Genomic DNA, 12,970 nt, shown 5'->3' on the forward strand with positions numbered 1-12,970 from the left:
ACACCAGTCAAGTGGAAGCAGTCCCTATGGCCAAGAGCCTGCAGGAATTATTCAAACTAATCAATTCTCGGGCCCTCCCTGGTGGCACAGCAGGTTAAAAGGCAGCACTGCAAAACTGGCTGCAGCTGCTTTTGTGCAAGCTCTATCCCAGCCCCGGAGGTGACCCACATGCTGCTGACCGCCCGCTGCTCCCCTCAGCAGTGTACTAGGTTAATCTGCCTGTTCTGCTTCCCACTCTGTCTCGGGTGAATCCTCTTGCTGCCCCTGCACCTCTGGCCTGTACCCAGTCCTGTAGGCAAAAATCAATAAATCTTAAAAAAAAGTAAACTAGCCAATTCTAGTCCTGGACTCTCTGTCTCATTTCCCTTTTCAGTGGAGGCTATAGTCAAGGCTCATGCCTTACTCACTTGCCTCCTCACTGATGCTGGTGCTTCCTGTGTGACCTCTGTGTGGTGAGACAAGGCAGGCCCCTCTCCTCATGGGAGCCACAACATACTATCTTTTCAGTGGCAAACATCTTCTGATCTGGTGGCTGCCTCATACCTGGAGAATAATAAAATCTACATTGAAAAACAAGGTTGTACTAATTTATATCAGCACTACACGAGCATTTCTGTTCTTATCTTTCCAAAGCCAATGTGTTTTGCCACCCTGGTTAGGTATGAAATCATTGTATTTTAAAGCATGTATCCATGATTACTAGAGTGAATGAGCTCTAAATCCTTTAAATCTTTTGGTATTTTAGTTTAGTCTTCTGTGAATTTCCATTCTTATTATCTGCCCATTAAATTTTTTTTATTGCTGTCTATTTGCATGAATTCCATAAGCATTCTAGAGTCTACTCCTTTATTGGTTGAATATTGTGACTTTTTCTTCTCCCATTCAGTGATGTATTCTTTTTTTGACTTCATGGCTTTCTGTGATGCAGACATTTTACAAGCTAATTACAGACCAATAATACCTCACTCTTTTTCACATGGTAAATGGGTCCTATATCATGTTTAAGACTAGATATTCAGTACTGTTTACATTAAAATATACAGTGAAAAAGAGAAAAAAGTATAGAAACCATGGGAACTGGCCACACAAATCTTTATCTCTGTATTACTAAACTTTTATCTTCTGTAGAGAGATAATTCATGGAGCCAACAGTACTTGAAGTTCTACTCAAATTGCCTGTATTTCAAAGCCAAAAAACATCTACTTATTTAAGTCCCCACTTATCTACTTATGGCATATCGTAGACACTTAACAGCTATTTGCAGAATGTATGCTTGAGTGCTTATTATGAGGCACTGTGTTAGCAACTAACAAAATTCTCAGGAGTTGAATAATTTTTCAAAGTTCTCTCTTGACTTTTCTTAGTGCTATGCTGGAGATTAACTGAAAAAGTTGAGAAAGGGAAAAAGGCTAACGTGAACATGTGACTTCATAGTTGCAATTATGGAAGATGAAACAAAAAGTGACCTTGTCCTTGCCATATCTGATGTGGGCTATAAATTCAACACAAAATTAATTAAAAATGAATAAGACAAATGAACTTCAAATGGCTTTTGGACATAACTTTTATTTAAGCATGGGCTTTTAGCTTGGTCCACCCTAGAGTGCAACCTTTTAGTTATGTTAATAGAGACTTCAGGACTACAGGGCCATTATAATGTTGCTGGTGTTGGTACAACTTCATCAGAAGGTATGAATGTGACCCGCAGAAAAAACAACCACAAAGAGAACACAATGAAAACATCCACTGTTTTACAAGTCACTCTGTTACCACGGACACAAAATGGCAGTTACTGTTAGTAAATCAGCCACAGAACACTTTAAAAAAATCTTTAGACAAGGAAATGGGAACTCCTTTGTGGAAGACAAGGTCTTCATCCACAAATTTTAAGTAGAAAATATTTCAACGTCAAGCATTTTTCTTATCCACAAAACAACGCTAAACCAACATACATTTTAAGGAGCATATTAAAGGAGTTACAATATCTTTACAACTATTTCTTGAATAGGGATTTCAAAGAATTTTCTGTAGGATATAAGTAGCCAGAAATTCAGCAGCAAAATATTGCAACATAAGAAGTAAATACAGTGTCAATGTGTTATATTGTAGAAGAGAATACATAAAAAGACAAACAATGATAATTTAATCATATAAAACATAGCTGAAATACAGTCCACTTAAATAGCTTTGTGACCAAGAATGTTAAATACTGTACTAAATGCCATTTTTAAACATAACATCTCTTAAATTTTTGTGCTTAAACTTTTTTTCTGTTAAACTATTTCTTATTTTCAATACTGCCACTGTAACTGATATTACAACAGATCACAACTTTCACAGACACATCAACATGAAGACATTTACTTATGAGAAAATAAGTCACTTGTCCTTAGTTCACAGTGTGGGGAAGTGGTGTACACTTGATCTTGAGAAGGGCTTTCAGTTAATCACCAAGTCCTTCACAGAAATTTCCTGATATCAGATGCAGTGCGAGATTTAAATAATGGAAAGCAACACATCACATGTTGGAAGGAAAAAATAAGCTTTTTGATTCTTCATGGGAATCGTCTAAGTGACCTTCGTCTTCTGTTGTAGAAGTGCCTGAGCCCATGTTGTCGTGAAAAATTCATCATGTAATTTTGTTTGCGAGTGCTGTTAAAATCAAAAAGGATAGAGGCAGGGAGGGAAAGGAGAAAGACCATGTAAGTCCCATTATTGAAAGCACAGTCTAGTCTAGGTCCTACGTTACCCTGATATTTAGTAATGTTTGGGGTTCACGGGTCATGCTGACATCACCACCCGGGGGCAGAATAACTAAAGATTGACACTTTTATTCACTGCCTTTGGTCTTGAAATTTCTTGGTTTTCACAAGTAAGGTCTAAAAACGGAAAAAAAATTCTCTTGATTTATAGCAAGTGTGATTGAAATTGCTTTTGGATTAATTTTATTCTTGAGTTCTTCCTAAAAATATTTACTTGAATGGCTTTAATTTGAGAAACCATGCATTGAACCCAATACCCATTTAAACATATCTTTAACAAGTAGGAAATTGAATTTAATTCCTTTAGCAAAGATATTCATGTACAGTAAAAAAAAAATCAAGAAAAAGACAATTTGCTAGCTGAAGCAGTCTTATTTTGAGCAGTCTTGGGGCAAAATGAAATGTTTTTCTTAGAATTTTGGATTCTACTGTCTTCCTCAATAATAAGCTGGAGTCATATTCTATAAACATGACCTTATGAAAGACACTTCATTGGGAAAAAGATCACAAAGTACTAAAAAAGTTAATTGAATCTGTATGTATATGGGTATATATTTCTCCCAAGTAGGTATATATACACATTCATACATAAATGCTATATGAAGCTGATAAAAATATAAAAATTGATTTCAGGAACTTGTAGGAAATTGTGCAATACTATTAGAAAAAGTGGCTGAAGTTTTTTTTTTAAAGATTTATTTTTATTTATTTATGTATAGATGCTGGGGTGCAGGCCATAGTTGTGTGTGTGTGTGTGGGGGGGTAATTCACCAGAGACAGAGTGGGGAGCAAAAGAGGCAGATCTACTGAAATACACTGTTGAGAGAAGCATCTGGTGAGATAGGAGAGGTCTGCTGTGTCATGTGGGTCAGCTTCCTACCAGGGATTGAACTCATGCTGCAGTGGCTGGTGACAGCTTGATAGTGCTGAGATTTTAACCTCTACAATACCAGGAAGGCCCAGTTGCTGATGTTTTTAAATGGAAAATAAACTTTAGGACCACTATCTAACATCATCGAAAAGACTCATACTCCTTTCACACACTGTTCATATTTAAATGAGGCATCAAAATGTCATTTTAAGTGTGAGCCTATCAATATTTTCCAAATTCAGTTCTTTTGAATACCTTTGGTCCCAACATCTTTTCCTGTATTTTAATGGAAACATAAAATGCATCTGGATAAGATAATGTCATGTGATGTGATTCCATAATGAAGGTCAACACACCATGAACTTGAGTTAGGGTAAGGTAAAGAGGGGAGAAAGGGTAATTTTGCATTGAGCAATGCATTATTTTAGGTTATTAATAATCAATATGCTAAGATGTAAAATGATACATACTATCATACTTAGGCATATTATAGTAGCACTTGTGAAATTCAGAAAGCTTTAAAATGATTTTATATTTAAGTTTGATCATTAGAAGAGAAAATTTATAATAAAGTCTCAACAGGAGAATACAAATAGTATGTTTTATCAAATATGGTTAGTCAAATAACACTGTCTGTAGTGAAAAGCTAATAAAGAGATAGATATAACATTTATACATAATTTATGAAATAAGATGAAATGCAATAATTTTCCACCCTGGATTTCTAAACTATTAAAATGCAAGAAATTATAGAATGGAAAAAATACATTATGAAGACACTGTAGAGAAAGGGATAAACACATGGCTGTCTTCAGTTAGCTTTACTTCTCCTCTCTCCCCAATTGACAATATTATGCGTATCAATAAGTTGACAAGTTTCAATGTCATAGTTGAAGGATGATATGAGTTTATTCATTATTTGTTAGCTGCAATGAGTACCAATTGTTGACTATGCAAAGTCCAGTCTTTAAAAAAAGCACAATGACCTAAAAGTATTGAATTAATTGTTAGAAGAATGACTCCTGTTATATCTCTATTCACAAGGCACTAGAATTGGCATTCACCATCTTCCTGTGAGTGGCCCTCTAAACTAGCCTTTTCATTTTCTCCCCTTAAGAAAAAAAATCAAGAAAACATTGAAATACAAAGTAAGTATTACGGAATGCAGAGTTGTCCGTGTGTGTGTATTTTCCAATATAGGCATACAGTTGATTTCACACTAGTTTTAGTAAATTCCCCTCAAATAAAGGCTTCTTTTCTTGCTGAAAAGAAATTTATAATCTTTTTGTCTGTGGAGCAACATCTAAATCAATGTAGCTAGATATTTCAAGTCCTGTACATGTTTACTTCTGTTTCTCATCTTTTTTTTTTTTTACTATGTCCTATTAGATTGCTTTATTCAAACTCACCTTGAACTTTTCTGTCTGCCTCATCTGCCTGCCTCACTGACCCATCTTTAATTCACTTCCTAATTTTCTACTCAATTGTCAAATGTCAAGCTTCCTTTATTGCCCATTCCTTCAAGATATGATCCCCTCCCACCGCCCTCCCTCCCCCCAGAATGAATGCTCATAGTGCTCATTTTCTGCTTTGAACAGAGATCTGAGTTCCTATCTTGGCTACCAGGACTAAACTACTGTTGGTGTATCAGCCTGTCCCCCAACCACCCCCAAACCCATACCAGGAGGCACTGAGCCTCCTTGCCTCACCCATGGGTGGCTGAGGTATATTTGTTGACCTTTTTGGAGACTTACTGATTGGATTCCTGTTGTAAATCATTACTCTTTAACTATAGGGAATAATTGCAAAGTTAAAGCAATGAAAGAGAATTTAAAATATTTTACACAAGAAAGATAAATTCAGAAAACTCAAGATATTTAGTTATTTCAATGCAAACTAGATTGACATGAAAGTAATTTCAATATATGGGAACAAAGGAACATTTAATTATAACAAAATTGATGTATGTCCTTAATAACTTTAAAGCAAATTCTCCATGTAACTATTTACTTATTATGGAATTGATTTAACTTCTCCATTTTTATGTATGAGAAAACAAGTATAAATGGTTGCAGATCTCTTATACCTTAATCAGTTCACTGAGGAAGCTTACATCTAATTTAGGGGACATCTGACTTATTGAATATTCTTTAATTAGACTTATGTAGCATATCTTTGTATCTTTGAGAATGTTAATATACACACAGCATTTACTATACGTATCTAGTTTTTATATCATTATATTAAAAGTAGCAACATATTCAAAGCATGCTCACAATTGGCTGGTAGTTTGGTATGTAAAACATGTATCTGCAGTTTGTTTGGAATCTAATGAAGCAGATTTTCATAATTTATGAGCTTTTTTTTTAAGGATCAAACACTATGGAAGGCTATACCAAAATTCTTCTGATACTATGACCACTTAATAAACTGACACGATTATTAAATAATTATCGGGCCCTCTATATTGTTTAACTTACACGATTGGGCATTAGGGAAATTTAAAATAAGTTTAAAGATCACAAATTTACTATTTTTTTCACAGCAGAGCTGTGAACCTATTTTTTGTTTTTGACAAAACATAACTTTCTATATGTAGAAAAGTAATAGAAACCTTTAACCATAATAATAATAGGTGCAATGGAACTTTAAAGATTTATTTCTTCATTGTAATTACAGGAGAGAAAGTAATTTTTATTGTAAGTTTAATGAAAGCAGGTAATATTCAACCTAAGGCATATAAATTACATTGCTTGACAAATCCATTTGATTGAGGTCCATTTGATTTGCTCCTGTTTTCAGTAAATAATTGAAAGAAGGGAAAATGAACATCAGTGGCTTCTTGGAAATCCTGACTAAATTTTTCAAAGGAATTCAGGCATGTAGGTGGTATATGGAATTATAAAAGACTTCGCTCCTTTCGCATAGGAAATTTGCAAGATCTTTGAAAAGCCAGTGACTTTGTATTCTTTTGAAATTTTACTCTTCAGATAAGACTTGGTAGAAGGAATTTGAACTCAGAAATTGAGGTATTTTTATAGATCAGTAACTAATTGTCATCAAAACATATGATAAACTCAATAACAGTTTGTATCAATATAAAAGGAAGAATTCAGTGACCTGTCACATCTTTAAGATAAATACTGGTACATGTAAAATGGGAAACTGCCATTCAAACTACTCAATGGAACTCCCCTGCTCAGAGGATGCTGTACATTTTACTCTCAGGGCCATGCTTTTTTAGGAATATAAATAAGGGTAAGTGCATATAACTCACAGATGTTTGAGATTTAACATTTTTTTCTCTGCCAAATGGAGATGAGCACATTTGATAAAGTTAAGCGTAGAGTGTTGTAAAGATTAGATGAAAACGTTTAGCACAATATGCAGTTCAAAAGTAATGACCATTTTACCTTCCTAAGTTTTTAAGTACCTACATTGGTAGAAACATGCAAATATGTATTTAAAAGTTCAACCTTACTTAAGAATAGTATCTAGAACTCACAGTATTATGAATAAATCCACTCTTTTCCACTCATTTATTAACTTAGAGTTGAGAAGTCAAGTCACCTTCATATATCTCCAGCACGATGCTCTTTTGAAAGCATTACATTTAATCAGGGCCTCTAAGTCTTTTGCTCAAATTCTATTTTCACTTTGTCCTCAAAACAAATTTACAAACTGTGAACACTTCAAGCACCTTATACAGTGCCTGACACAGAGAAAGAACTAAATCAAATTTTTGACCCAGTAATACAATTATGGGCTATTGTGTCAATATTTTATGCAGTAGAGAATTATTGCAATTTTGCTGAACTCTAAGCTTATATGTTCTAGTTTTCAAAAGTTCCAGTTTATATTGATTTCAAATATAAATATGTTTTCAAGATTTTATTTGGGTTGCAAAGTTGGTCTATAAAACCTCTCAAGTAACATAGGTGATACTGATGAAACTATTAACAATTCCCCAGATTTAGCAAGAGGACTTACCTTACTCTAGTGGAAAACCAATGACAGCAAATAATGAAATATAACACAAGTTAAAAAGTGCCTTTCAATGCATGCAGCACTGTGATTAGTCATAAAAGTCTGATCAGGTTTAGACGCAATATAGGATTTTTCATCTCTTTTGAAAATAGAAATTAAGAAGTTATTCTTCTATACCCAATACATACATATATTTAATTTTCTATGTAATGCAACATGCAATATTTGCTCATAACCATATGTCAAAGTACATGTGACTATAGTACTACATTTGGCATAAATGTTGCATATAAAATATAAGCATTAAAGTAATCAATAGCTACTATTAATTTTATTATCTGATTTTTAAATTATTTGCATTTTAGGAAACATTTATTCCTGAATATATTAAGGAAAGGGCTTTTAAAAATACAGAAGTCCTCTACATCAGATAACACGGTCAAATTTAATAAAGGTAAAGGATAAATATGCTTTGCAACAAATGTAAAATGTTCATCTCCATAAATCATTTGTGCCAAAAATGTGACAGTATCTTGATAATGAATAGCATGAAGGGATGGTAAGGATGGAACCCATATTATTAAAATCTGATAAATACATTTAAGACCATAGTTAGCAACCTATTGGTTTTCGATTTCAGTGACTGTTGTAATAATTCACTTTTAAGTAAATCAGTTCACAAAAGCTCTCTTTACTGAGCAATTTGCTTTCAAGATACACATGCAAAAATTGGCCCACTTCATTATACACATGACAGGTTGTGACTTAGACACGTACACAGGAAATGTGATGTGTGAATGAAATGCATAGTTGGGTGAGGGAGATTCTTAGGATAGAAGTATGAAAAACCAGCCAAAAAAAAAAAGAGAAAAGAAAAGATTAAGACAAAGAGATCTCTTTTATCCTAAGAAGAACCCCACCAGCATGGATCTTGTGAGGGATCTGCCCAAATGTATTCACAAACATTTACTGGAAAACATTCTACACTAGCAAATGAATTCAGAGAAATTGGGTTTCTGAAACTCAATTGTCAATGATTGTGCTATGCTACATCATTCAGACTTTATGGAATGAGGACTTTTTGTAAGCTTGTGAGGCTGGAAAAATGTGATTTGTCAATTCGGTTCATCTATTCTAAGGAAGATTAGCAGGAACTAATCATCACGAAGTGCTTTTCATGTTCAGGCTTTATGGAAAAATATCATCCGAATCGGAAGATCACACTCTGAAGCATAAGACATAAGTGACATTGCTTGTCAGATATGAAAATGGGCTTTATTCTTGATGGTATGGGGCTTGTCATTCTATATATCCATATTTATGAACTCAAATCCTTCCACATGGAGTATTCTAGATTGACACTTTAAGTTAAAAATAAATTATGTGTCTTGTTCATTTAAGGAACACCAAATAAACCTTGAAATATTTTTAAAAGTATTAAATATATTCTCATTAACCTTTTATGTCTTTTTCGTTAATATGGGCAGTACTGAGGTTAAACTCAAGATACCATGCGTGACCACATTTTTTTCTTTCTAGGGGTTTTTAGCATGTGTCCTTAGTGCACATGCACAAAAGCAAATGCCACAACTATGGTATTAAAGATAGAATAAGGCCAATCTTTACTCAGAAAAGAAAGTACCTTCTAAAAATGTATACCCCCGACCATTAGTTGCAAAAACATATTATTAGTGCTATTTGTGGTACTGAGTTAGGTAAAGCTCATTTGAATTTAGATAGACACCTCAATGTGCTCTCCCCTTTATAGTTGAGAAATTAACACTGTTACTTTATATAACTGTTATTATAGTATAGTTAATTAAGAGAATATTTTGAATTAATGGGGATTTTATTCAATAGGACCTATTTCAAAACATACATCTGCTGTAACAAAGTTATAATTAGTAATATTTGAGATATGTGAGGTGAACCCTAGTTAGCTCTTTGTGTCTCAGTGGTTAAAAGACACTGGAAAATTGTTACATTGTATTTTTTCTGAATTCTCTGGAACCTTCCTTTTCAATTTTAAGTTCATCAAATGAATGAGTTAAAGTAACTATTCTGTAGTAATACAATGGCATATTGAGACTTTTTATGACTCTTAGAAGAAGTACTTTAAAAGGTATAGCTTAAGATAGAAATGCTAAGAGAAAAACAAAACATCAAAAACATAATTCTCAAAATCAAGTTTCTTTGAATTGTATTCTTTAAACAACAACTCAGCTTCATGAATTACTCTGAAATGGTAGTGTGGAAAGAATGAAATAAATTAAGCCCTTAAATTTTAACAAATGTTTGAAATGTCATTGCAGACACAGCATTTGAGTTGAAAGTTATTGTGTATAAGTTTATATTAAATGCATGTATATGTAAGTAAAATATATAAAACTATATGGTATATGTGAACTTGTAATTGTTAATCATTCACAGAAAGATACAGACTAAAATTCAAACCATACAACTTTGTGCCTATGTGTCAATGCTCTTTTTTCATAAGAAACATTGGGTGGTTGGAAAAGTCATAATGTGTTTTTTTTTGAAAAACACAGAAAAAAATGCATCAATATTATATTGCCCTGTGAATTTTGGACAATAATGCAATGTCAGAGCAGACAGGTAACTTGGTAAGTAGTAGATTCTTCAAAGTCTTAAATTTCTGGAGGTGGAATAAAAGTGAATTCTTTACAAATACAAAGCTATTGCTCTAGAAAAATAGGGGTAATAACATGTTTTTGGCATTTCAATTTTTATAAGAATATCATGATACTGGTAGCTTCTTATAAAAATACCAACACCAGCTATTCCCAGAGGTTCCACTGGGGGCTATCTGGAAAGATTTCCTGTGGGAACTCCCAGAGTTTCTGAGAAAGCAGTTCAATAAGGAGTAGAGAAGAGTTCTGTTTTGTGAATGGTTATGTCAGACCAGCAGGCTACATTTACATTTCTGTCCCAACCTGCTCTTTAATTTTCGTTAAAGGGAGGAAATTTTAGTGACAAATACCTCTGAAATGTAAAACAGGTATTTGTAATTGACTGAGGAGGAGAAGAAATGTCTATTCCATTGCATGATATGTTAAGATCCTATCTTCTTTTGAGAACTGCTAAGTTTTGAAGTTTCTATAGTTTTGGTAATGCTTCATCAGGCACAGGAAGCCCTGTTCATGTAATCTGTCTTGGCAAGAGATTTGAAAAATAAAAAAGTGGTCATTGATTTTAGATTTGATTTTCAATCAGTTTATTAGAATCACCCAAGGTGCATTTTAAAAAGATTGATACTCAGTTTAAATAGAATTATCTGTAGGGATGGTCCTGGGCATTGGGACATTTATTAATGTGTCCAAAAATCTCTCAAGTTATTCTGATGTTCAACTTGAGAAGCACTACTCTGAAAACAAAGTAGCCAGGAAAGAATGACTCAAGGGTCGATTTTATTCTATTTGGATTCTCACCCTGACCTGACCATAGTTGTATTCATTTTGAAGCTCAGGTTATTCTGTTCTCCTGGAATAATGTGGTCTGAGGAAATCAATACCTAAGCAAAACATCAGCCTCATATATAGATTCAAATGAGTCTGGACTGTTCACTTCACACTTCAACTTTGTCTCGTGGAGGCAGAGCCCAGCAAGTTGTCCAAAGCAGCAGAGCATACAGTGGGGGCTTGTGTAGGGTTTGGGTTGCTCTTGGATTTGGGGGTTGATATGGATGCCATGCAAGCAGGTGCCTCAGTGAAAACTAAGACGAGGGCTAACTCAAGATTGAAAAATTCAGATCATGGCTATGATTGAGAGAAAACAAATCTGGTAGTTTTCCTACCAATCAATCACTTTAATTTGCTTTCAAAATGACTGAAATAAGCCAAGGGGCTGATTTCATTTTTGATTTGGTAAACAAAATGAACATTTGAACCTATCTACCGAGAAGATTCGCCTCTCCTTGCCAACCACTTGGAGCCATCAGTCCGAACCCGTCGAGACATAAGCATTCCCCTTCTACAGGAACTAGATTGTTAGAGAAAAAGCAAGTCATCCTTCTGTGGAACAGTAAACCCTGCTAGGTGAGAGCAGTGACAAACTTAAACGGGAGAAACCATGAGGGAAACACCCTTGACTTATTAAAAGCTGGTATTGGTCAGGACAAAGCTCAAATCACAAATTCTTTGTTCTACTTGCAACCAAGTCATTCAGTGGGAACATGCCCCAGGCATCTGTGGGTAAGATAGGTTTTGTAGTTAGGCATACTTGCTAGTGATAATCTGTACAGCAGCCAGCACAGAGGTTTTTTTTTCTCCATTCCATTTCATAAGGCAACCCGGAGCTGGTAATGTTTCCCACTAACCTGGAGGCTTGATTTGATCCAACTTGACTAATATTGCCAGATCCTTAAAATCCTAACAAGAAACATTTGGCTTACTGAATTTTCTAAGGCACATTAAATCACATTTGGGGCTTTGTTACTTCATGTCGACTTGAGCTATGGTTTGCAGTTGTTGAAGAATCTAAACCAGAGTCCTGGGGTGGGGGGTGGGGGGCTTCTCAACAGGAGCACTTCTGACTGATTTAAGGAGCATGCCATTTCAAAGAGTTTCAAACTTTGCTGAAACACAAAATGCTGTCTACATCAGATACTCACAGGACGACCTCCACATGGTCCAAAGCCCACTGATCATGACCTGTTCCATTGTGGCGTGGCTGCCACCAGCGCAAAAGAACTCCTTTCATCCGTGCCTCCCTGGGTCACAGAAGAACAAAAAGATTAGACACTAGAATGTGAAGCCCAGACTTCAAATATTATAAATGATAATCTAAGCCAGGAAAAACTTTGGGTATACAATTCAGAGCTGCATAGGTCATAGTACTCTTCCAAGAAATATTAGATTTAATTGCCACCAGACTTGGAACACTTTTGCATTTGTCTTTCTTCTTCTCCTTGCTACACTAGTAGGTACTAGGAAGAGCAAAATATTTGGCTGACAGTCATGTCTTCTGCATGAAAGGAACTCTGCCAGAAGCTAGGCAAAGCCAACATGGTTGCCTAGCCTCAGAAAGATTTCAAACACCTATATCCAACAGAAAATTTAGAGTGTTGTTCTCTAAAGCACTAGAAATACTGGTTAGAGAAAGGGAAATGTAGGGTATACAAGGGGATCAGGATTTTACTGCCCTTCTCATCTTAGCATTAATGATCCACACCTGTGGTCTGACATGCACCCTGACGGCGGCACCTGGAGCGTGGTGCTGATGTGTATCAGGGAGCGCACCTGAGCCCAGAGATGGGGCTTGAAAGGGCCAGCAGAGATCAGAGCATAGTGGCAGGGGATTATGCAGTGAGATGCAGTAAAGCCCAAAGAG

The 12,970-nt window shown here is 35.0% G+C and overlaps 1 protein-coding gene across 1 annotated transcript in view; it reads right to left on the reverse strand.

Annotated features, from left to right (window-relative positions):
- Positions 1-1,553: 1,553 nt before the first annotated feature.
- Positions 1,554-12,970, reverse strand: part of RELN (reelin) — a 399,660-nt gene continuing 388,243 nt past the window's right edge. Inside the window, exons 63-65 of the mRNA XM_004677158.2 lie at positions 12,252-12,350; positions 7,625-7,630; positions 1,554-2,653 (exon numbers count right to left, since the gene is read on the reverse strand). Of these exons, the coding sequence (XP_004677215.1) occupies positions 2,557-2,653; positions 7,625-7,630; positions 12,252-12,350 (202 nt within the window). The 3' untranslated portion in view covers positions 1,554-2,556. The remainder of the gene's footprint in view (positions 2,654-7,624; positions 7,631-12,251; positions 12,351-12,970) is intronic.

Source organism: Condylura cristata, unplaced genomic scaffold (assembly GCF_000260355.1).
Source record: "Condylura cristata isolate star-nosed mole 26May11 unplaced genomic scaffold, ConCri1.0 scaffold00005, whole genome shotgun sequence".
Taxonomy (NCBI): domain Eukaryota; kingdom Metazoa; phylum Chordata; class Mammalia; order Eulipotyphla; family Talpidae; genus Condylura; species Condylura cristata.